This window comes from Oncorhynchus nerka, unplaced genomic scaffold (assembly GCF_034236695.1).
Source record: "Oncorhynchus nerka isolate Pitt River unplaced genomic scaffold, Oner_Uvic_2.0 unplaced_scaffold_963, whole genome shotgun sequence".
In the NCBI taxonomy this organism is placed as follows: domain Eukaryota; kingdom Metazoa; phylum Chordata; class Actinopteri; order Salmoniformes; family Salmonidae; genus Oncorhynchus; species Oncorhynchus nerka.
In genome coordinates, this window is record NW_027040352.1 from 27,958 (window position 1) to 54,444 (window position 26,487).

The window sequence follows — 26,487 nt, forward strand, 5'->3', positions numbered from 1 at the left end:
CCAGTTGAGGGGTATACCAGGTGAACAGTGTACCAGTTGAGGGGTATACCAGGTGAACAGTGTACCAGTTGAGGGGTATACCAGGTGAACAGTGTACCAGTTGAGGGGTATACCAGGTGAACAGTGTACCAGTTGAGGGGTATACCAGGTGAACAGTGTACCAGTTGAGGGGTATACCAGGTGAACAGTGTACCAGTTGAGGGGTATACCAGGTGAACAGTGTACCAGTTGAGGGGTATACCAGGTGAAGTGTACCAGTTGAGGGGTATACCAGGTGAACAGTGTACCAGTTGAGGGGTATACCAGGAGAACAGTGTACCAGTTGAGGGGTATATCAGGTGAACAGTGTACCAGTTGACAGAGGGGTATATCAGGTGAACAGTGTACCAGTTGAGGGGTATACCAGGAGAACAGTGTACCAGTTGAGGGGTATACCAGGAGAACAGTGTACCAGTTGACAGAGGGGTATACCAGGTGAACAGTGTACCAGTTGAGGGGTATACCAGGTGAACAGTGTACCAGTTGAGGGGTATACCAGGTGAACAGTGTACCAGTTGAGGGGTATACCAGGTGAACAGTGTACCAGTTGAGGGGTATACCAGGAGAACAGTGTACCAGTTGAGGGGTATACCAGGAGAACAGTGTACCAGTTGAGGTGTATACCATGTGAACAGTGTACCAGTTGAGGGGTATACCAGGTGAACAGTGTACCAGTTGAGGGGTATACCAGGTGAACAGTGTACCAGTTGAGGGGTATACCAGGTGAACAGTGTACCAGTTGAGGGGTATACCAGGTGAACAGTGTACCAGTTGACAGAGGGGTATACCAGGTGAACAGTGTACCAGTTGAGGGGTATACCAGGTGAACAGTGTACCAGTTGAGGGGTATACCAGGTGAACAGTGTACCAGTTGAGGGGTATACCAGGTGAATGTGCTGGTTGTCTGGTGCATTGTAAGGTTTGAGTTAACAGGACTTACATCAGTCCCCTGACTCCCTTCCTGACCAGCTCCTGACAAACCAACAGGGAGTCTGAGGTCTTCCACAGGTGGCCCACGTCTCCTGCAAACGTCTGGACAACGGAGGAAGACATTTTAGGATATTAGTTAGAGGCACCACACACTCCATCCTCCCCCTACGGACACACAGCTTCTGTTTGGGGGGGATAGGTTAGCAGTGTGGTTAAGGTTAGGATTCAGCTAGTGACCATGCTGCAGAGCTGCCTCCAGAACATGAGTCATCTCAATAAACGGCAACCTGCCCATGTTGAGCTACATGTTGCTTTGTGGCTTTACTCAGGGTGAGAGTCTGACGGACATCTAGCGGATCTCGGTTACCTTGGTTACCTTGGCATCGCTGGCATAACCTTTACACTGCCTTCACAAAAGTATTCAGACCCCTTGAATGTTCCCACATTTTGTTACATTACAGCCTTATTCTATAATGGATTCAAATGTTTTTTTACACACAATGCCCCATAATGACATCACAATGCCCCATAATGACATCACAATGCCCCATAATGACATCACAATGCCCCATAAAGACATCACAATACCCCATAATGACATCACAATACCCCATAAAGACAACTCAGAAACAGTTTATGTTCAAATAAAAAAAAACGGAAATATCTCATTTACATAAGTGTTCGGACCCTTGGGGGGCCAGAGCAGCGAACAGTTTTGACTGGGCTGAGCGGGAACTGTACTTCCTCAGTGGTAGGGAGGGGTATATATATATATATATAGACCCTTTACTCAGTGGTAGGGAGGGGTATATATATATATATAGACCCTTTACTCAGTGGTAGGGAGGGGTATATATATATATATAGACCCTTTACTCAGTGGTAGGGAGGGGTATATATATATATATATAGACCCTTTACTCAGTGGTAGGGAGGGGTATATATATATATATAGACCCTTTACTCAGTGGTAGGGAGGGGTATATATATATATATAGACCCTTTACTCAGTGGTAGGAGGGGTATATATATATATATAGACCCTTTACTCAGTGGTAGGGAGGGGCATATATATATATATAGACCCTTTACTCAGTGGTAGGGAGGGGTATATATATATATATAGACCCTTTACTCAGTACTTTTGACTGGGCTATATATAGACCCTTTACTCAGTGGTAGGGAGGGGTATATATATATATATAGACCCTTTACTCAGTGGTAGGGAGGGGTATATATATATATATAGACCCTTTACTCAGTGGTAGGGAGGGGTATATATATATATATAGACCCTTTACTCAGTACTTTTTGACTGGGCTATATATAGACCCTTTACTCAGTGGTAGGGAGGGGTATATATATATATATAGACCCTTTACTCAGTGGTAGGGAGGGGTATATATATATATATAGACCCTTTACTCAGTGGTAGGGAGGGGTATATATATATATATATAGACCCTTTACTCAGTGGTAGGGAGGGGTATATATATATATATAGACCCTTTACTCAGTGGTAGGGAGGGGTATATATATATATATATAGACCCTTTACTCAGTGGTAGGGAGGGGTATATATATATATATAGACCCTTTACTCAGTGGTAGGGAGGGGTATATATATATATATAGACCCTTTACTCAGTGGTAGGGAGGGGTATATATATATATATATAGACCCTTTACTCAGTACTTTTTGACTGGGCTATATATAGACCCTTTACTCAGTGGTAGGGAGGGGTATATATATATATATAGACCCTTTACTCAGTGGTAGGGAGGGGTATATATATATATAGACCCTTTACTCAGTGGTAGGAGGGGTATATATATATATATAGACCCTTTACTCAGTGGTAGGGAGGGGTATATATATATATATAGACCCTTTACTCAGTGGTAGGGAGGGGTATATATATATATATAGACCCTTTACTCAGTGGTAGGGAGGGGTATATATATATATATAGACCCTTTACTCAGTGGTAGGGAGGGGTATATATATATATATAGACCCTTTACTCAGTGGTAGGGAGGGGTATATATATATATATAGACCCTTTACTCAGTGGTAGGGAGGGGTATATATATATATATATATATAGACCCTTTACTCAGTACTTTTATATTTATTTATTCATTTTAGAATAAGTCACTGTAACGTAACAAAATGTGGAAAAGGGGAAGGGGTCTGAATACTTTCTGAATGCCCTGCAGCATTAACATATAGTTACCTTGGCATAGCTGGCATAACCTATAGTTACCTTGGCATAGCTGGCATAACCTATAGTTACCTTGGCATAACCTATAGTTACCTTGGCATAGCTGGCATAACATTTAGTTACCTTGGCATAGCTGGCATAACATATAGCATAATATATAGTTACTTTGGCATAGCTGGCATAACATATAGCATAATATATAGTTACCTTGGCATAGCTGGCATAACATTTAGTTACATTGGCATAGCTGGCATAACATATAGCATAATATATAGTTACCTTGGCATAGCTGGCATAACATTTAGTTACCTTGGCATAGCTGGCATAACATTTAGTTACCTTGGCATAGCTGGCATAACCTTTAGTTACCTTGGCATAGCTGGCATAACATTTAGTTACCTTGGCATAGCTGGCATAATATATAGTTACCTTGGCATAGCTGGCATAACATATAGCATAACCTATAGTTACCTTGGCATAGCTGGCATAACATAGTTACCTTGGCATAGCTGGCATAACATATAGCATAATATATAGTTACCTTGGCATAGCTGGCAAAACATATAGCATAATATATAGTTACCTTGGCATAGCTGGCATAACATTTAGTTACCTTGGCATAGCTGGCATAACATTTAGTTACCTTGGCATCGCTGGCATAATATATAGTTACCTTGGCATAGCTGGCATAATATATAGTTACCTTGGCATAGCTGGCATAACATTTAGTTACCTTGGCATCGCTGGCATAATATACAGTTACCTTGGCATAGCTGGCATAATATATAGTTACCTTGGCATCGCTGGCATAATATATAGTTACCTTGGCATCGCTGGCATAATATATAGTTACCTTGGCATAGCTGGCATAACCTTTAGTTACCTTGGCATAGCTGGCATAACATTTAGTTACCTTGGCATAGCTGGCATAACATTTAGTTACCTTGGCATAGCTGGCATAACATATAGCATAATATATAGTTACCTTGGCATAGCTGGCATAACATATAGCATAATATATAGTTACTTTGGCATAGCTGGCATAACATTTAGCATAATATATAGTTACCTTGGCATAGCTGGCATAACATATAGCATAATATATAGTTACCTTGGCATAGCTGGCATAACATATAGCATAACCTATAGTTACCTTGGCATAGCTGGCATAACATATAGCATAATATATAGTTACCTTGGCATAGCTGGCATAACATATAGCATAATATATAGTTACCTTGGCATAGCTGGCATAACATATAGCATAATATATAGTTACCTTGGCATAGCTGGCATAATATATAGTTACCTTGGCATAGCTAGCATAACATATAGCATAATATATAGTTACCTTGGCATAGCTAGCATAACATATAACATAATATATAGTTACCTTGGCATAGCTAGCATAACATATAGCATAACATATAGTTACCTTGGCATAGCTGGCATCCAGGTCCAGATCGTAGCGAGGCTGGACTTTAGGAGGACTCGCTGTGGAGATCAATAGAGACTGAGGTTAACAGCCAGACAGACAGATAGATAGAGACTGAGGTCTGTTAACCTCAGCCTCCGTCTGCCCGTTAACCTCAGCCTCCGTCTGCCCGTTAACCTCCGTCTGCCCGTTAACCTCCGTCTGCCCGTTAACCTCCGTCTGCCCGTTAACCTCCGTCTGCCCGTTAACCTCCGTCTGCCCTTTAACCTCCGTCTGTCGTTAACCTCCGTCTCTGTCTGTCGTTAACCTCCGTCTCTGTCTGTCGTTAACCTCCGTCTCTGTCTGTCGTTAACCTCCGTCTCTGTCTGTCGTTAACCTCCGTCTCTGTCTGTCGTTAACCTCCGTCTCTGTCTGTCGTTAACCTCCGTCTCTGTCTGTCGTTAACCTCCGTCTCTGTCTGTCGTTAACCTCCGTCTCTGTCTGTCGTTAACCTCCGTCTCTGTCTGTCGTTAACCTCCGTCTCTGTCTGTCGTTAACCTCCGTCTCTGTCTGTCGTCGCTAACCTCCGTCTCTGTCTGTCGTTAACCTCCGTCTCTGTCTGTCGTTAACCTCCGTCTCTGTCTGTCGTTAACCTCCGTCTCTGTCTGTCGTTAACCTCCGTCTCTGTCTGTCGTTAACCTCAGTCTCCGTCTGTCGTTAACCTCCGTCTGCCCGTTAACCTCCGTCTGCCCGTTAACCTCCGTCTGCCCGTTAACCTCCGTCTGCCCGTTAACCTCCGTCTGCCCGTTAACCTCCGTCTGCCCGTTAACCTCCGTCTGCCCGTTAACCTCCGTCTGCCCGTTAACCTCCGTCTGCCCGTTAACCTCCGTCTGCCCGTTAACCTCCGTCTGTCGTTAACCTCCGTCTGTCGTTAACCTCCGTCTGTCGTTAACCTCCGTCTGTCGTTAACCTCCGTCTGTCGTTAACCTCCGTCTGTCGTTAACCTCAGTCCCTGTCTATGTAAAGTCCTGTTTCCCCCAAAGGGAATACCTGTCTGCCCGTTAACCTCCGTCTGTCGTTAACCTCCGTCTGCCCGTTAACCTCCGTCTGCCCGTTAACCTCCGTCTGCCGTTACTGTCTATGTAAAGTCCTGTTTCCCCCAAAGGGAATACCTGTCTGCCCGTTAACCTCCGTCTGCCCGTTAACCTCCGTCTGCCGTTACTGTCTATGTAAAGTCCTGTTTCCCCCAAAGGGAATACCTGTCTGCCCGTTAACCTCCGTCTGCCCGTTAACCTCCGTCTGCCGTTACTGTCTATGTAAAGTCCTGTTTCCCCCAAAGGGAATACCTGTCTGCCCGTTAACCTCCGTCTGCCCGTTAACCTCCGTCTGCCCGTTACTGTCTATGTAAAGTCCTGTTTCCCCCAAAGGGAATACCTGTCTGCCTCCCGCAACACAAATACAAGAAAACACTGAAGGGCTGAACACAATTTAAACACAACATGCAACAATTAAAGAATTTTAGAAGGAAATCAGTCAATTGAAATAAATTCATTAGACCCTAATCTGTGGATTTCACATGACTTGGAATACAGATATGCATCTGTTGGTCACAGATACCTTAAATAAAAGGCAGGGGCATGGATCAGAACCAGTCAGTATCTGGTGTGGATCAGAACCAGTCAGTATCTGGTGTGGATCAGAACCAGTCAGTATCTGGTGTGGATCAGAACCAGTCAGTATCTGGTGTGGATCAGAACCAGTCAGTATCTGGTGTGGATCAGAACCAGTCAGTATCTGGTGTGGATCAGAAAACCAGTCAGTATCTGGTGTGGATCAGAAAACCAGTCAGTATCTGGTGTGGATCAGAAAACCAGTCAGTATCTGGTGTGGATCAGAAAACCAGTCAGTATCTGGTGTGGATCAGAAAACCAGTCAGTATCTGGTGTGGATCAGAAAACCGGTCCGTATCTGGTGTGGATCAGAAAACCAGTCAGTATCTGGTGTGGATCAGAAAACCGGTCCGTATCTGGTGTGGATCAGAAAACCAGTCAGTATCTGGTGTGGATCAGAAAACCAGTCAGTATCTGGTGTGGATCAGAACCAGTCAGTATCTGGTGTGGATCAGAAAACCAGTCAGTATCTGGTGTGGATCAGAACCAGTCAGTATCTGGTGTGGATCAGAAAACCAGTCAGTATCTGGTGTGGATCAGAACCAGTCAGTATCTGGTGTGGATCAGAACCAGTCAGTATCTGGTGTGGATCAGAAAACCGGTCCGTATCTGGTGTGGATCAGAAAACCAGTCAGTATCTGGTGTGGATCAGAAAACCAGTCAGTATCTGGTGTGGATCAGAACCAGTCAGTATCTGGTGTGGATCAGAAAACCAGTCAGTATCTGGTGTGGATCAGAACCAGTCAGTATCTGGTGTGGATCAGAAAACCAGTCAGTATCTGGTGTGGATCAGAAAACCAGTCAGTATCTGGGGTGGATCAGAAAACCAGTCAGTATCTGGTGTGGATCAGAAAACCAGTCAGTATCTGGTGTGGATCAGAACACCAGTCAGTATCTGGTGTGGATCAGAACACCAGTCAGTATCTGGTGTGGATCAGAAAACCAGTCAGTATCTGGTGTGGATCAGAAAACCAGTCAGTATCTGGTGTGGATCAGAAAACCAGTCAGTATCTGGTGTGGATCAGAAAACCAGTCAGTATCTGGTGTGATCAGAAAACCAGTCAGTATCTGGTGTGGATCAGAAAACCAGTCAGTATCTGGTGTGGATCAGAAAACCAGTCAGTATCTGGTGTGGATCAGAAAACCAGTCAGTATCTGGTGTGGATCAGAAAACCAGTCAGTATCTGGTGTGGATCAGAAAACCAGTCAGTATCTGGTGTGGATCAGAAAACCAGTCAGTATCTGGGGTGGATCAGAAAACCAGTCAGTATCTGCTGTGGATCAGAAAACCAGTCAGTATCTGGTGTGGATCAGAAAACCAGTCAGTATCTGGGGTGGATCAGAAAACCAGTCAGTATCTGGGGTGGATCAGAAAACCAGTCAGTATCTGGGGTGGATCAGAAAACCAGTCAGTATCTGCTGTGGATCAGAAAACCAGTCAGTATCTGGTGTGGATCAGAAAACCAGTCAGTATCTGGTGTGGATCAGAAAACCAGTCAGTATCTGGTGTGATCAGAAAACCAGTCAGTATCTGCTGTGGATCAGAAAACCAGTCAGTATCTGGTGTTGATCAGAAAACCAGTCAGTATCTGGTGTGGATCAGAAAACCAGTCAGTATCTGGTGTGGATCAGAAAACCAGTCAGTATCTGGTGTGGATCAGAAAACCAGTCAGTATCTGGTGTGGATCAGAAAACCAGTCAGTATCTGGCGTGGATCAGAACACCAGTCAGTATCTGGCATGGATCAGAAAACCAGTCAGTATCTGGTGTGGATCAGAAAACCAGTCAGTATCTGGTGTGGATCAGAAAACCAGTCAGTATCTGGTGTGGATCAGAAAACCAGTCAGTATCTGGTGTGGATCAGAAAACCAGTCAGTATCTGGTGTGGATCAGAAAACCAGTCAGTATCTGGTGTGGATCAGAAAACCAGTCAGTATCTGGTGTGATCAGAAAACCAGTCAGTATCTGGTGTGGATCAGAAAACCAGTCAGTATCTGGTGTGGATCAGAAAACCAGTCAGTATCTGGTGTGGATCAGAAAACCAGTCAGTATCTGGTGTGGATCAGAAAACCAGTCAGTATCTGGTGTGGATCAGAAAACCGGTCCGTATCTGGTGTGGATCAGAAAACCAGTCAGTATCTGGTGTGGATCAGAAAACCAGTCAGTATCTGGTGTGGATCAGAACCAGTCAGTATCTGGTGTGGATCAGAAAACCAGTCAGTATCTGGTGTGGATCAGAAAACCAGTCAGTATCTGGTGTGGATCAGAAAACCAGTCAGTATCTGGTGTGACCAGAAAACCAGTCAGTATCTGGTGTGATCAGAAAACCAGTCAGTATCTGGTGTGATCAGAAAACCAGTCAGTATCTGGTGTGGATCAGAAAACCAGTCAGTATCTGGTGTGGATCAGAAAACCAGTCCGTATCTGGTGTGACCAGAAAACCAGTCCGTATCTGGTGTGATCAGAAAACCAGTCAGTATCTGGTGTGATCAGAAAACCAGTCAGTATCTGGTGTGATCAGAAAACCAGTCAATATCTGGTGTGATCAGAAAACCAGTCAGTATCTGGTGTGATCAGAAAACCAGTCCGTATCTGGTGTGACCAGAAAACCAGTCAGTATCTGGTGTGATCAGAAAACCAGTCAGTAGCTGGTGTGATCAGAAACGCAGTCAGTATCTGGTGTGATCAGAAAACCAGTCAGTATCTGGTGTGACCACCATTTGTCTCATGCAGCGCGACACGTCTCCTTCAGAGTTGATCAGGCTGTTGATTGTGGAATGTTGTCCCACTCCTCTTCAGTGGCTGCGCTAAGCTGCTGGGTATTGGGCGGGAACTGGAACACGCTGTCGTACACGTCGATCCAGAGCATCCCAAACATGCTCAATGGGGTGACATGTTTAATGAGTATGCAGGCCATGGAAGAACTGGGACATTTTCAGCTTCCTGGAATTGTGTACAGATCCTTGAGACGTGCATTATCATGCTGAAACATGAGGTGATGGCGCCAGATGTCGTCACGGTATCTCTGTGCATTCAAATTGCCATCAATAAAATGTAACTGTGTTGGTTGTTCATAGCTTATGCCTGCCCATTACCATAACCCCATCATGGGGCACTCTGTTCACAACGCCGTCTGCCCCGGTAGGTTAAACCGGGATTCGTCCGTGAAGAGCTTTAACCCCATCATGGGGCACTCTGTTCACAACGCCGTCTGCCCCGGTAGTTTAAACCGGGATTCGTCCCGTGAAGAGCTTTAACCCCATCATGGGGCACTCTGTTCACAACGCCGTCTGCCCCGGTAGTTTAAACCGGGATTCGTCCGTGAAGAGCTTTAACCCCATCATGGGGCACTCTGTTCACAACGCCGTCTGCCCCGGTTCTGCCCCGGTAGTTTAAACCGGGTTTCGTCCCGTGAAGAGCTTTAACCCCATCATGGGGCACTCTGTTCACAACGCCGTCTGCCCCGGTTCTGCCCCGGTAGTTTAAACCGGGTTTCGTCCGTGAAGAGCTTTAACCCCATCATGGGGCACTCTGTTCACAACGCCGTCTGCCCCGGTTCTGCCCCGGTAGTTTAAACCGGGATTCGTCCGTGAAGCGCTTTAACCCCATCATGGGGCACTCTATTCACAACGCCGTCTGCCCCGGTAGTTTAAACCGGGATTCGTCCGTGAAGAGCTTTAACCCCATCATGGGGCACTCTGTTCACAACGCCGTCTGCCCCGGTTCTGCCCCGGTAGTTTAAACCGGGATTCGTCCGTGAAGAGCTTTAACCCCATCATGGGGCACTCTGTTCACAACGCCGTCTGCCCGGTTCTGCCGGTAGTTTAAACCGGGATTCGTCCCGTGAAGAGCTTTAACCCCATCATGGGGCACTCTGTTCACAACGCCGGCTGCCCCGGTTCTGCCCCGGTAGTTTAAACCGGGATTCGTCCCGTGAAGAGCTTTAACTCCATCATGGGGCACTCTGTTCACAACGCCGTCTGCCCCGGTTCTGCCCCGGTAGGTTAAACCGGGATTCGTCCCGTGAAGAGCTTTAACCCCATCATGGGGCACTCTGTTCACAACGCCGTCTGCCCCGGTTCTGCCCCGGTAGTTTAAACCGGGATTCGTCCCGTGAAGAGCTTTAACCCCATCATGGGGCACTCTGTTTACAACGCCGTCTGCCCCGGTTCTGCCCCGGTTCTTCCCCGGTTCTGCCCCGGTAGGTTAAACCGGGATTCGTCCGTGAAGAGCTTTAACTCCATCATGGGGCACTCTGTTCACAACGCCGTCTGCCCCGGTTCTGCCCCGGTAGGTTAAACCGGGATTCGTCCCGTGAAGAGCTTTAACCCCATCATGGGGCACTCTGTTCACAACGCCGTCTGCCCCGGTTCTGCCCCGGTAGTTTAAACCGGGATTCGTCCCGTGAAGAGCTTTAACCCCATCATGGGGCACTCTATTCACAACGCCGTCTGCCCCGGTTCTGCCCCGGTAGGTTAAACCGGGATTCGTCCCGTGAAGAGCTTTAACCCCATCATGGGGCACTCTGTTCACAACGCCGTCTGCCCGGTTCTGCCCGGTAGTTTAAACCGGATTCGTCCCGTGAAGAGCTTTAACCCCATCATGGGGCACTCTGTTCACAACGCCGTCTGCCCCGGTTCTGCCCCGGTAGTTTAAACCGGGATTCGTCCGTGAAGAGCTTTAACCCCATCATGGGGCACTCTGTTCACAACGCCGTCTGCCCCGGTTCTGCCCCGGTAGTTTAAACCGGGATTCGTCCCGTGAAGAGCTTTAACCCCATCATGGGGCACTCTGTTCACAACGCCGGCTGCCCCGGTTCTGCCCCGGTAGTTTAAACCGGGATTCGTCCCGTGAAGAGCTTTAACCCCATCATGGGGCACTCTGTTCACAACGCCGTCTGCCCCGGTTCTGCCCCGGTAGTTTAAACCGGGATTCGTCCCGTGAAGAGCTTTAACCCCATCATGGGGCACTCTGTTCACAACGCCGTCTGCCCCGGTTCTGCCCCGGTAGGTTAAACCGGGATTCGTCCCGTGAAGAGCTTTAACCCCATCATGGGGCACTCTGTTCACAACGCCGTCTGCCCCGGTTCTGCCCCGGTAGTTTAAACCGGGATTCGTCCCGTGAAGAGCTTTAACCCCATCATGGGGCACTCTGTTCACAACGCCGTCTTCCCCGGTAGTTTAAACCGGGATTCGTCCCGTGAAGAGCTTTAACCCCATCATGGGGCACTCTGTTTACAACGCCGTCTGCCCCGGTTCTGCCCCGGTTCTTCCCCGGTTCTGCCCCGGTAGGTTAAACCGGGATTCGTCCGTGAAGAGCTTCTCCAGTGTGTCAGTGGACATCGAAGGGAAGCGTTTTCCCAACGAAGTCGATTACGACCCCGAACTGCAGTCAGGTCAATTATCTTGTCAAAGGAGAAATGCTACGTGACGGGGATGTAAAACAAATTCGTGCCCAAAAACGTGACAGAAATCATCTTTCTGTGCGTACGGAAACATTTCCGGGATCTTTAATTTCAACACATGGCACCAACACTTCACATGTTGTCTGTATTTGTGTTCAGTGTAAAAATCCCATTTCCACATCGATGCTAATAATAAAGACTCTTACGGTCCTCGAAGATGAGCCCCACTGTAGCTACGGACTCTCTGCTGAGCAGCATGATGGGGTTGTCTCTGGAGGTCCGCGGAAGGTCTGGGCTTGGCGGTTGGGCTCAAGCTGTGGCGTCGCCCTCGTACAAGAGCTCCTGGTTATGGACCGGGATACTGCACCGACGAGACAACAGCTCCTGGAAGAGAGTCGCCCTGGGGAGAGAGGTCAGAGGTTAAGGGTTAGCCTCTAGCAGTTTAGAGAGAAAAGTAATCATTCTGTGTGTATGGTCAGTGTTTTGTTTGGTCCTATTTGTCCGATCCGACATCCTCGGAGAGCAGGATCACAACCAGAGTCTGTCATTATCAACGGTGACCCTAAAGTTTAGCACACCTGTATTTGGGGAGTTTCTCCCATTCTTCTCTTTAGATCCTCTCAAGCTCTGTCAGGTTGGATGGGGAGCGTCGCTGCACAGCTATTTTCAGGTCTCTCCAGAGATGTTCGATCGGGTTCAAGTCCGGGCTCTGGCTGGGCCACTCAGGGACATTCAAAGATTTGTCCCGAAGCCACTCCAACGTTGTCTTGGATGTGTAATTAGGGTGGTTGTCCTGTTGGACGGTGAACCTTCGCCCCAGTCTGAGGTCCTGAGTGCTCTGAAGCAGGTTTTCATCAAGGATTTCTCTGTACTTTGCTACGCCAGTCCCTGCCGCTGAAAAACATCCCCACAGCATGATGCTGCCACCACCATGCTTCACTGTAGGGATGGTGCCGCCACCACCATGCTTCACTGTAGGGATGGTGCCACCACCATGCTTCACTGTAGGGATGGTGCCACCACCATGCTTCACTGTAGGGATGATGCCGCCACCACCATGCTTCACTGTAGGGATGGTGCCAGGTTTCCTCCAGACGTGACGACGCTTGGCATTCAGGCCAAGAGTACAAACTTGGTTTCATCAGACCAGAGAATCTTGTTTCTCCTGGTCTGAGAGTCTTTAGGTGCCTTTTGGCAAACTCCAAGCAGGTTGTGCCTTTTATTGAGGAGTGGCTTCCGTCTGGTTACTCTACCATAAAGACCTGATTGGTGGAGTGGCTTCCGTCTGGCTACTCTACCATAAAGACCTGATTGGTGGAGTGGCTTCCGTCTGGCTACTCTACCATAAAGACCTGATTGGTGGAGTGGCTTCCGTCTGGCTACTCTACCATAAAGACCTGATTGGTGGAGTGGCTTCCGTCTGGCTACTCTACCATAAAGACCTGATTGGTGGAGTGGCTTCCGTCTGGCCACTCTACCATAAAGACCTGATTGGTGGAGTGGCTTCCGTCTGGCTACTCTACCATAAAGACCTGATTGGTGGAGTGGCTTCCGTCTGGCTACTCTACCATAAAGACCTGATTGGTGGAGTGGCTTCCGTCTGGCCACTCTACCATAAAGACCTGATTGGTGGAGTGGCTTCCGTCTGGCTACTCTACCATAAAGACCTGATTGGTGGAGTGGCTTCCGTCTGGCTACTCTACCATAAAGACCTGATTGGTGGAGTGGTTTCCGTCTGGCTACTCTACCATAAAGACCTGATTGGTGGAGTGGCTTCCGTCTGGCTACTCTACCATAAAGACCTGATTGGTGGAGTGCTGCAGAGACGGTTGTCATTCTGGAAGGTGCTAAAATAACTAAAAACACATTTTTGCTTTGTCATTATGGGGTATTGTGATGTCATTATGGGGTATTGTGATGTCATTATGGGGTATTGTGATGTCATTATGGGGTATTGTGATGTCATTATGGGGTATTGTGTGTAGATTGATGAGGTGAAAAAATAATTTTAGACATTTTAGAATAAGGCTGTAACGTATTGTACTGGTGGATGTAGATGTAGTGGAGACTCACGTATTGTACTGGTGGATGTAGATGTAGTGGAGACTCACGTATTGTACTGGTGGATGTAGATGTAGTGGAGACTCACGTATTGTACTGGTGGATGTAGATGTAGTGGAGACTCACGTATTGTACTGGTGGAGAGACTCACGTATTGTACTGGTGGAGAGACTCACGTATTGTACTGGTGGATGTAGATGTAGTGGAGACTCACGTATTGTACTGGTGGAGAGACTCACGTATTGTACTGGTGGATGTAGATGTAGTGGAGACTCACGTATTGTACTGGTGGATGTAGATGTAGTGGAGAGTAGCCTGCTGTAGACTGAAGACCAACACCACGGTACGATGCAGGATATCACTGGTCTCAGCAAAGAACTGGTCAAAGCCCCAACACTTCTCCTGGTCAGCCTCCAAGATGTTGGCTAGGACTGGGGTCAGCAAGCTCTGGAGGCCCCTGGAGGAGAGAGAGATCAGAGGTTAGAGGTCAGCCTCCAAGATGTTGGCTAGGAATGGGGTCAGCAAGCTCTGGAGGCCCCTGGAGGAGAGAGAGAGGTTAGAGGTCAGCCTCCAAGATGTTGGCTAGGACTGGGGTCAGCAAGCTCTGGAAGCCCCTGGAGGAGCGAGAGAGAGGTCAGAGGTTAGAGGTCAGCCTCCAAGATGTTGGCTAGGACTGGGGTCAGCAAGCTCTGGAGGCCCCTGAAGGAGAGAGAGGTCAGAGGTTAGCCTCCAAGATGTTGGCTAGGACTGGGGTCAGCAAGCTCAGGAGGCCCCTGGAGGAGAGAGAGAGTGAGGTCAGCCTCCAAGATGTTGACTAGGACTTGGGTCAGCAAGCTCTGGAGGCCCCTGGAGGAGAGAGAGAGAGGTCAGAGGTTAGAGGTCAGCCTCCAAGATGTTGGCTAGGACTGGGGTCAGCAAGCTCTGGAGGCCCTTGGAGGAGAGAGAGAGAGGTCAGAGGTCAGCCTCCAAGATGTTGGCTAGGACTGGGGTCAGCAAGCTCTGGAGGCCCCTGGAGGAGAGAGAGAGAGAGGTCAGAGGTCAGCCTCCAAGATGTTGGCAAGGACTGGGGTCAGCAAGCTCTGGAGGCCCCTGGAGGAGAGAGAGAGAGAGGTCAGCCTCCAAGATGTTGGCTAGGACTGGGTTCAGCAAGCTCTGGAGGCCCCTGGAGAAGAGAGAGGTCAGATGGTAGAGGTCAGGTAATTTACTAGTTTTAATGGACCAGAGGACCTACTTGGAGGAGCTGCAGTAGACAGGGATAGTGGTCAGGGGGTAGAGGTCAGGGAGTAGAGGTCAGGGAGTGGAGGTCAGGGGGTAGAGGTCAGGGGTAGAGGTCAGGGGTTAGAGGTCAGGGGGTTGGGGGTCAGGGGTAGAGGTCAGGGGGTAGAGGTCAGGGGTAGAGGTCAGGGGGTAGAGGTCAGGGGGTAGAGGTCAGGGGGTAGAGGTCAGGGGGTTAGAGGTCAGGGGTTAGAGGTCAGGGGGTTAGAGGTCAGGGGTTAGAGGTCAGGGGTTAGAGGTCAGGGGTGGGGTCAGGGGTTAGAGGTCAGGGGTTAGAGGTCAGGGAGTGGAGATCAGGGGTAGAGGTCAGGGGGTAGAGGTCAGGGAGTGGAGGTCAGGGGGTTAGAGGTCAGGGGGTTAGAGGTCAGGGAGTGGAGGTCAGGGGGTAGAGGTCAGGGAGTGGAGGTCAGGGGGTTAGAGGTCAGGGGTAGACTAGAGTACGTACTTGGACAGGTTGCAGGAGACAGGCATCTCTGTGCTCCACTCAATCTTCCCGTTCTCAAACTTCTGCTGCCCAGAGACGGTTCCTGACGGCTTCTCTGTGATGATTTTATACCTGATGGGAGACAGGACAACAACGTCACTATACAAAACCTTCAGTCACCGAGACAAACATCTCATCTCTGATTGGTGGTGTGCTGCAGAGATGCTTGTCCTTCTGGAAGGTTCTCCAATTGCCACAGAGGAACTCTGGAGCTCTGTCAGAGTGACCATTGGGTTCTCAGTCACCTCCCTGACCAAGGCCCTTCTCCCGATTGCTCAGTTTGGCTGGGCGGCCAGCTCTAGGAAGAGTCTTGGTGGTTCCAGACTTCTTCCATTTAAGAATGATGGAGGCCACTGTGTTCTTGGGGACCTTCAATGATGCATATATATCCGGATATAGTTCTTAGACCACCAGGTTACAGTTCTTAGACCTCTAGACCACCAGGAGGCAGTTCTTAGACCTCTAGACCACCAGGAGGCAGTTCTTAGACCTCTAGACCACCAGGAGGCAGTTCTTAGACCTCTAGACCACCAGGTTATAGTTCTTAGACCTCTAGACCACCATGATATAGTTCTTAGACCTCTAGACCACCAAGTTATAGTTCATAGACCTCTAGACCACCAGGTTATAGTTCTTAGACCTCTAGACCACCAGGAGGCAGTTCTTAGACCTCTAGACCACCAGGTTATAGTTCTTAGACCTCTAGACCACCAGGTTATAGTTCTTAGACCACTAGACCACCAGGTTATAGTTCTTAGACCTCTAGACCACCAGGAGGCAGTTCTTAGACCTCTAGACCACCAGGTTATAGTTCTTAGACCTCTAGACCACCAGGAGGCAGTTCTTAGACCTCTAGACCACCAGGAGGCAGTTCTTAGACCTCTAGACCACCAGGTTATAGTTCTTAGACCTCTAGACCACCAGGTTATAGTTCTTAGACCTCTAGACCTCCAGGTTATAGTTCTTAGACCTCTAGACCACCAGGTTATAGTTCTTAGACCTCTAGACCACCAGGAGGCAGTTCTTAGACCTCTAGACCACCAGGTTATAGTTCTTAGACCTCTAGACCACCAGGAGGCAGTTCTTAGACCTCTAGACCACCAGGTTATAGTTCTTAGACCTCTAGACCACCAGGTTATAGTTCTTAGACCTCTAGACCACCAGGAGGCAGTTCTTAGACCTCTAGACCACCAGGAGGCAGTTCTTAGACCTCTAGACCACCAGGTTATAGTTCTTAGACCTCTAGACCACCAGGTTATAGTTCTTAGACCTCTAGACCACCAGGAGGCAGTTCTTAGACCTCTAGACCACCAGGAGGCAGTTCTTAGACCTTTAGACCACCAGGAGGCAGTTCTTAGACCTCTAGACCACCAGGTTATAGTTCTTAGACCTCTAGACCACCAGGTTATAGTTCTTAGACCACTAGACCACCAGGTTATAGTTCTTAGACCTCTAGACCACCAGGAGGCAGTTCTTAGACCTCTAGACCACCAGGTTATAGTTCTTAGACCTCTAGACGACCAGATTATAGTTCTTAGACCTCTAGACCACCAGGTTATAGTTCTTAGACCACCAGGTTATAGTTCTTAGACCACTAGACCACCAGGAGGCAGTTCTTAGACCTCTAGACCACCCTAGACCACCAGGATATAGTTCTTAGACCTCTAGACCACCAGGTTATAGTTCTTAGACCTCTAGACCACCAGGAGGCAGTTCTTAGACCTCTAGACCACCAGGAGGCAGTTCTTAGACCTCTAGACCACCAGGAGGCAGTTCTTAGACCTCTAGACCACCAGGAGGCAGTTCTTAGACCTCTAGACCACCAGGTTATAGTTCTTAGACCTCTAGACCACCAGGTTATAGTTCTTAGACCTCTAGACCACCAGGTTATAGTTCTTAGACCTCTAGACCACCAGGTTATAGTTCTTAGACCACTAGACCACCAGGTTATAGTTCTTAGACCTCTAGACCACCAGGTTATAGTTCTTAGACCTCTAGACCACCAGGAGGCAGTTCTTAGACCTCTAGACCACCAGGATATAGTTCTTAGACCTCTAGACCACCAGGTTATAGTTCTTAGACCTCTAGACCACCAGGAGGCAGTTCTTAGACCTCTAGACCACCAGGTTATAGTTCTTAGACCTCTAGACGACCAGATTATAGTTCTTAGACCTCTAGACCACCAGGTTATAGTTCTTAGACCACCAGGTTATAGTTCTTAGACCACTAGGAGGCAGTTCTTAGACCTCTAGACCACCCTAGACCACCAGGATATAGTTCTTAGACCTCTAGACCACCAGGTTATAGTTCTTAGACCTCTAGACCACCAGGAGGCAGTTCTTAGACCTCTAGACCACCAGGAGGCAGTTCTTAGACCTCTAGACCACCAGGAGGCAGTTCTTAGACCTCTAGACCACCAGGTTATAGTTCTTAGACCTCTAGACCACCAGGTTATAGTTCTTAGACCTCTAGACCACCAGGTTATAGTTCTTAGACCTCTAGACCACCAGGTTATAGTTCTTAGACCACTAGACCACCAGGTTATAGTTCTTAGACCTCTAGACCACCAGGTTATAGTTCTTAGACCTCTAGACCACCAGGAGGCAGTTCTTAGACCTCTAGACCACCAGGATATAGTTCTTAGACCTCTAGACCACCAGGTTATAGTTCTTAGACCACCAGGTTATAGTTCTTAGACCTCTAGACCACCAGGTTATAGTTCTTAGACCTCTAGACCACCAGGTTATAGTTCTTAGACCTCTAGACCACCAGGTTATAGTTCTTAGACCTCTAGACCACCAGGTTATAGTTCTTAGACCTCTAGACCACCAGGTTATAGTTCTTAGACCTCTAGACCACCAGGTTATAGTTCTTAGACCTCTAGACCACCAGGTTATAGTTCTTAGACCTCTAGACCACCAGGTTATAGTTCTTAGACCTCTAGACCACCAGGTTATAGTTCTTAGACCTCTGGACCACCAGGTTATAGTTCTTAGACCTCTGGACCACCAGGAGGCAGTTCTTAGACCACCCTAGGTCAACAGGATGTAGTTCTTAGACCACTAGACCACCCTAGGTCAACATGATGTAGTTCTTAGACCACTAGACCACCCTAGGTCACCAGGATATAGTTCTTAGACCTCTAGACCACCCTAGGTCACCAGGATGTAGTTCTTAGGCCACCCTAGGTCAACAGGATGTAGTTCTTAGACCACTAGACCACCCTAGGTCACCAGGATGTAGTTCTTAGACCACCCTAGGTCAACAGGATGTAGTTCTTAGACCACCCTAGGTCAACAGGATGTAGTTCTTACATGACTTCCTTGTTCCTGCGTGGTCCTTCGAAGGGTCTGAAGGGGAGGGACCCGGTGGCAGCGTGGAAGAAGGTGACTCCGATGCTCCACAGGTCAACCGTTGCACCATACTTCTTCTGGTGCTCTTTCCTCAGCACTGCACGCTCATACATGTCAGGGTGCTGTTGGAGACACACAGAGAAACACAGAGACACACACAGAGAGACACACACAGAGAGATACACAGAGAGATACACAGAGAGACACAGAGAGACACACAGAGACACACACAGAGAGACACACACAGAGAGATACACAGAGAGACACACAGAGAGAGACACACACAGAGAGAGACACAGAGAGACACACAGAGAGACGCACACAGAGAGACGCACACAGAGAGACGCACACACAGAGACACACACAGAGACACACACAGAGACACACAGAGAGATACACACAGAGAAATACACAGAGAGAGACACACAGAGAGACACACACAGAGAGACACACACAGAGAGACACACAGAGAGACACACACAGAGAGACACACACAGAGAGACACACACAGATAGATACACACAGAGAGACACACAGAGATACACAGAGAGAGACACACAGAGAGAGACACAGAGAGATACACACAGAGAGATACACACAGAGAGACACACACAGAGAGACACACACAGAGAGACACACAGAGAGATACACACAGAGAGACACAGAGAGAGACACACACAGAGAGATACACAGAGAGACACACACACAGAGAGACACACACAGAGAGACACACACAGAGACACACACACAGAGACACACACACAGAGAGACACACACAGAGAGACACACAGAGAGACACACACAGAGAGACACACACAGAGAGACACACACAACACACAGAGAGACACACACAGAGAGACACACACAGAGAGACACACAGAGAGAGACACACAGAGAGACACACACAGAGAGACACACACAGAGAGACACACACAGAGAGACACACACAGAGAGACACACACACACAGAGAGACACACACAGAGAGACACACACACAGAGAGACACACACACAGAGAGACACACACACAGAGACACACACAGAGAGACACACACAGAGAGACACACACAGAGAGACACACACAGAGAGACACACACAGAGAGACACACACAGAGAGAGACACACACAGAGAGACACACACAGAGAGACACACACAGAGAGACACACACAGAGAGACACACAGAGAGACACACAGAGACACACACAGAGAGACACACACACAGAGAGACACACACAGAGAGACACAGAGAGAGACACAGAGAGAGACACACACAGAGAGACACAGAGAGACACACACACAGAGAGACACACAGAGACACAGAGAGACACACACAGAGAGACACACACAGAGAGAGACACACAGAGAGAGACACACAGAGAGAGACACACAGAGAGAGACACACACAGAGAGAGACACACACAGAGACACACAGAGAGACACACACACACACAGAGACACACAGAGAGAGACACACACAGAGAGACACACACAGAGAGACACACACAGAGAGACACACACAGAGAGACACACACAGAGAGACACACAGAGAGACACACACAGAGAGACACACACAGAGAGACACACACAGAGAGACACACACAGAGAGACACACACAGAGAGACACACACAGAGACACACAGAGAGACACACAGAGAGAGACACAGAGAGACACACACAGAGAGACACACAGAGAGACACACAGAGAGACACACAGAGAGACACACACAGAGACACACAGAGAGACACACAGAGAGACACACAGAGAGACACACAGAGAGACACACAGAGAGACACACAGAGAGACACACACGTCATGGTGAGCTGAAGTCCATAGCAGATTATTCCTTTAGATGAGTAAAGTGTCCTATTGTAGGCGAGAGGTCCAAACGGCAGGTAGAGGTCGGAGGTCAGGGGACTCACCAGATATTCCTCAGTGCCGTAAAGAGAGACAAACTGCTCATCGTCGTCTAGTTCTCTGGCTGCTCCGAAATCAGTCAGCTTATAGACGGACCTCCCGTCCTCGCCGATGACGCGCATGATGTTGCCTGGTTTGATGTCACGGTGCACGATGCCGTACTCTCTGAGATGGTTCATACCGGCTACTGTTAATATACAGGACAGGGTTATTACAGTCACATTACCACAGAGCAGCGTTACAGTCATTACCACCTCAACCCACAGAGCAGCGTTACAGTCATTACCACCTCAACCCACAGAGCAGCGTTACAGTCATTACCACCTCAACCCACAGAGCAGCGTTACAGTCATTACCACCTCAACCCACAGAGCAGCGTTACAGTCATTACCACCTCAACCCACAGAGCAGTGTTAGTCATTACCACCTCAACCCACAGAGCAGCGTTACAGTCATTACCACCTCAACCCACAGAGCAGCTGTTACAGTCATTACCAGAGCAGCGTTCATTACCACCTCAACCCACAGAGCAGCGTTACAGTCATTACCACCTCAACCCACAGAGCAGCGTTACCACCTCAACCCACAGAGCAGCGTTACAGTCATTACCACCTCCACCCACAGAGCAGCGTTACAGTCATTACCACCTCAACCCACAGAGCAGCGTTACAGTCATTACCACCTCAACCCACAGAGCAGCGTTACAGTCATTACCACCTCAACCCACAGAGCAGCGTTACAGTCATTACCACCTCCACCCACAGAGCAGCGTTACAGTCATTACCACCTCAACCCACAGAGCAGCGTTACAGTCATTACCACCTCAACCCACAGAGCAGCGTTACAGTCATTACCACCTCAACCCACAGAGCAGCGTTACAGTCATTACCACCTCAACCCACAGAGCAGCGTTACCACCTCAACACACAGAGCAGCGTTACAGTCATTACCACCTCAACCCACAGAGCAGCGTTACAGTCATTACCACCTCAACCCACAGAGCAGCGTTACAGTCATTACCACCTCAACCCACAGAGCAGCGTTACCACCTCAACACACAGAGCACCGCACCACCTCAACACAGAGCAGTGTTAGTCATTACCACCTCAACCCACAGAGCAGCGTTACCACCTCAACCCACAGAGCAGCGTTACAGTCATTACCACCTCCACCCACAGAGCAGCGTTACAGTCATTACCACCTCAACCCACAGAGCAGCGTTACAGTCATTACCACCTCAACCCACAGAGCACCGTTACAGTCGTTACCACCTCAACCCACAGAGCAGCGTTACAGTCGTTACCACCTCAACCCACAGAGCAGCGTTACCACCTCCACCCACAGAGCAGCGTTACAGTCATTACCACCTCAACCCACAGAGCACCGTTACAGTCATTACCACCTCAACCCACAGAGCAGCGTTACAGTCATTACCACCTCAACCCACAGAGCAGCGTTAGTCATTACCACCTCAACCCGCAGAGCAGCGTTAGTCATTACCACCTCAACACACAGAGCAGCGTTACCACCTCCACCCACAGAGCAGCGTTACAGTCATTACCACCTCAACCCACAGAGCAGCGTTACAGTCATTACCACAACCCGCAGAGCAGCGTTACCACCTCCACCCACAGAGCAGCGTTACCACCTCCACCCACAGAGCAGCGTTACCACCTCAACACACAGAGCAGCGTTACAGTCATTACCACCTCCACCCACAGAGCAGCGTTACAGTCATTACCACCTCAACCCACAGAGCAGCGTTAGTCATTACCACCTCAACCCACAGAGCAGCGTTACAGTCATTACCACCTCAACCCACAGAGCAGCGTTAGTCATTACCACCTCAACCCACAGAGCAGCGTTACCACCTCAACCCACAGAGCAGCGTTACAGTCATTACCACCTCCACCCACAGAGCAGCGTTACAGTCATTACCACCTCAACCCACAGAGCAGCGTTACAGTCATTACCACCTCAACCCACAGAGCAGCGTTAGTCATTACCACCTCAACCCACAGAGCAGCGTTACAGTCATTACCACCTCAACCCACAGAGCAGCGTTACCACCTCAACACAGAGCAGCGTTACCACCTCAACCCATAGAGTAGCGTTAGTCATTACCACCTCAACCCGCAGAGCAGCGTTAGTCATTACCACCTCAACCCACAGAGCAGCGTTACAGTCATTACCACCTCAACACACAGAGCAGCGTTAGTCATTACCACCTCAACCCGCAGAGCAGCGTTAGTCATTACCACCTCAACCCGCAGAGCAGCGTTAGTCATTACCACCTCAACCCACAGAGCAGCGTTACAGTCATTACCACCTCAACCCACAGAGCAGCGTTACCACCTCAACACAGAGCAGCGTTACCACCTCAACACACAGAGCAGCGTTACCACCTCAACCCATAGAGTAGCGTTAGTCATTACCACCTCAACCCGCAGAGCAGCGTTAGTCATTACCACCTCAACCCACAGAGCAGCGTTACAGTCATTACCACCTCAACACACAGAGCAGCTTTAGTCATAACCACCTCAACCCACAGAGCACCGTTACAGTCATTACCACCTCAACCCACAGAGCAGCGTTAGTCATTACCACCTCAACCCACAGAGCAGCGTTAGTCATTACCACCTCAACCCACAGAGCAGCGTTAGTCATTACCACCTCAACCCACAGAGCAGCGTCAGTCATTACCACCTCAACCCACAGAGCAGCGTTACCACCTCAACCCACAGAGCAGCGTTACAGTCATTACCACCTCAACCCACAGAGCAGCATTACGGTCATTACCACCTCAACCCACAGAGCAGCGTTACCACCTCAACCCAGAGAGCAGCGTTAGTCATTACCACCTCAACACACAGAGCAGCGTTAGTCATTACCACCTCAACCCACAGAGCAGCGTTACAGTCATTACCACCTCAACCCACAGAGCAGCGTTACAGTCATTACCACCTCAACCCAAAGAGCAGCGTTACAGTCATTACCACCTCAACACACAGAGCAGCGTTAGTCATTACCACCTCAACCCACAGAGCAGCGTTACAGTCATTACCACCTCAACACTCAAGGTAGGTTTGTGTTGATCAGAGTGGTAGTAGGTAGGGTAAGGTAGGTTTGATCAGAGTGGTAGTAGGTAGGGTAAGGTAGGTTTGATCAGAGTGGTAGTAGGTAGGGTAAGGTAGGTTTGTGTTGATCAGAGTGGTTGTAGGTAGGGTAAGGTAGGTTTGTGTTGATCAGAGTGGTAGTAGGTAGGGTAAGGTAGGTTTGATCAGAGTGGTAGTAGGTAGGGTAAGGTAGGTTTGTGTTGATCAGAGTGGTAGTAGGTAGGGTAAGGTAGGTTTGTGTTGATCAGAGTGGTTGTAGGTAGGGTAAGGTAGGTTTGATCAGAGTGGTAGTAGGTAGGGTAAGGTAGGTTTGTGTTGATCAGAGTGGTAGTAGGTAGGGTAAGGTAGGTTTGTGTTGATCAGAGTGGTTGTAGGTAGGGTAAGGTAGGTTTGTGTTGATCAGAGTGGTAGTAGGTAGGGTAAGGTAGGTTGGGTTTGATCAGAGTGGTTGTAGGTAGGGTAAGGTAGGTTGGGTTTGATCAGAGTGGTTGTAGGTAGGGTAAGGTAGGTTTGATCAGAGTGGTTGTAGGTAGGGTAAGGTAGGTTTGATCAGAGTGGTAGTAGGTAGGGTAAGGTAGGTTTGTGTTTATCAGAGTGGTAGTAGGTAGGGTAAGGTAGGTTTGTGTTGATCAGAGTGGTTGTAGGTAGGGTAAGGTAGGTTTGTGTTGATCAGAGTGGTAGTAGGTAGGGTAAGGTAGGTTTGTGTTGATCAGAGTGGTAGTAGGTAGGGTAAGGTAGGTTTGATCAGAGTGGTAGTAGGTAGGGTAAGGTAGGTTTGTGTTGATCAGAGTGGTTGTAGGTAGGGTAAGGTAGGTTTGTGTTGATCAGAGTGGTTGTAGGTAGGGTAAGGTAGGTTGGTTTTGATCAGAGTGGTAGTAGGTAGGGTAAGGTAGGTTTGTGTTGATCAGAGTGGTAGTAGGTAGGGTAAGGTAGGTTGGTTTTGATCAGAGTGGTAGTAGGTAGGGTAAGGTAGGTTTGTGTTGATCAGAGTGGTAGTAGGTAGGGTAAGGTAGGTTTGTGTTGATCAGAGTGGTAGTAGTTAGGGTAAGGTAGGTTTGATCAGAGTGGTAGTAGGTAGGTTAAGGTAGGTTTGTGTTGATCAGAGTGGTTGTAGGTAGGGTAAGGTAGGTTTGTGTTGATCAGAGTGGTAGTAGGTAGGTTAAGGTAGGTTTGTGTTGATCAGAGTGGTAGTAGGTAGGGTAAGGTAGGTTTGTGTTGATCAGAGTGGTAGTAGGTAGGGTAAGGTAGGTTTGTGTTGATCAGAGTGGTAGTAGTAGGTAGTAAGGTAGGTTTGATCAGAGTGGTAGTAGGTAGGGTAAGGTAGGTTTGTGTTGATCAGAGTGGTTGTAGGTAGGGTAAGGTAGGTTTGTGTTGATCAGAGTGGTAGTAGGTAGGGTAAGGTAGGTTTGTGTTGATCAGAGTGGTAGTAGGTAGGGTAAGGTAGGTTTGATCAGAGTGGTAGTAGGTAGGGTAAGGTAGGTTGGTTTTGATCAGAGTGGTAGTAGGTAGGGTAAGGTAGGTTTGTGTTGATCAGAGTGGTAGTAGGTAGGGTAAGGTAGGTTTGATCAGAGTGGTAGTAGGTAGGGTAAGGTAGGTTTGTGTTGATCAGAGTGGTTGTAGGTAGGGTAAGGTAGGTTTGTGTTGATCAGAGTGGTTGTAGGTAGGGTAAGGTAGGTTTGATCAGAGTGGTAGTAGGTAGGGTAAGGTAGGTTTGTGTTGATCAGAGTGGTAGTAGGTAGGGTAAGGTAGGTTTGATCAGAGTGGTAGTAGGTAGGGTAAGGTAGGTTTGTGTTGATCAGAGTGGTAGTAGGTAGGGTAAGGTAGGTTTGTGTTGATCAGAGTGGTAGTAGGTAGGTTAAGGTAGGTTTGTGTTGATCAGAGTGGTAGTAGGTAGGGTAAGGTAGGTTTGTGTTGATCAGAGTGGTAGTAGGTAGGGTAAGGTAGGTTTGATCAGAGTGGTAGTAGGTAGGGTAAGGTAGGTTTGTGTTGATCAGAGTGGTAGTAGGTAGGGTAAGGTAGGTTTGTGTTGATCAGAGTGGTTGTAGGTAGGGTAAGGTAGGTTTGTGTTGATCAGAGTGGTAGTAGGTAGGGTAAGGTAGGTTTTATCAGAGTGGTAGTAGGTAGGGTAAGGTAGGTTTGTGTTGATCAGAGTGGTAGTAGGTAGGGTAAGGTAGGTTTTATCAGAGTGGTAGTAGGTAGGGTAAGGTAGGTTTTATCAGAGTGGTTGTAGGTAGGGTAAGGTAGGTTTGTGTTGATCAGAGTGGTAGTAGGTAGGGTAAGGTAGGTTTGATCAGAGTGGTAGTAGGTAGGGTAAGGTAGGTTTGATCAGAGTGGTAGTAGGTAGGGTAAGGTAGGTTGTGTGGTGTGTGTGTGGTGTGTGTGTGTGTGTGTGTGTGTGTGTGTGTGTGTGTGTGTGTGTGTGTGTGTGTGTGTGTGTGTGTGTGTCCAGTCCTTACCCACGTCCTGTAGCACGATAAGGAACTCATCCTCAGGGAGTCCGTAGGCGTTAGAAGACTCCTCCAGGACCGTATACAGACTCCCACAGGGACAATACTCCATCACCAGAACCTTGTGACGGGTGTTGGACTGGGACAGGAAGTG

At 48.4% G+C, this 26,487-nt stretch overlaps 1 protein-coding gene across 1 annotated transcript in view; it reads right to left on the bottom strand.

The window, feature by feature from the left end:
• Positions 1 to 26,468, bottom strand: part of LOC135570641 (serine/threonine-protein kinase TBK1-like) — a 52,509-nt gene extending 26,041 nt beyond the window's left edge. The window contains 10 exon segments of the mRNA XM_065016581.1: positions 980 to 1,071; positions 4,630 to 4,688; positions 11,889 to 11,969; positions 11,972 to 12,000; positions 12,002 to 12,082; positions 14,021 to 14,200; positions 15,464 to 15,574; positions 18,817 to 18,977; positions 20,776 to 20,957; positions 26,343 to 26,468. Coding sequence (XP_064872653.1) covers positions 980 to 1,071; positions 4,630 to 4,688; positions 11,889 to 11,969; positions 11,972 to 12,000; positions 12,002 to 12,082; positions 14,021 to 14,200; positions 15,464 to 15,574; positions 18,817 to 18,977; positions 20,776 to 20,957; positions 26,343 to 26,445 — 1,079 coding nt within the window. The 5' untranslated portion in view covers positions 26,446 to 26,468.
• Between the last annotated feature and the right edge of the window lie 19 nt (positions 26,469 to 26,487).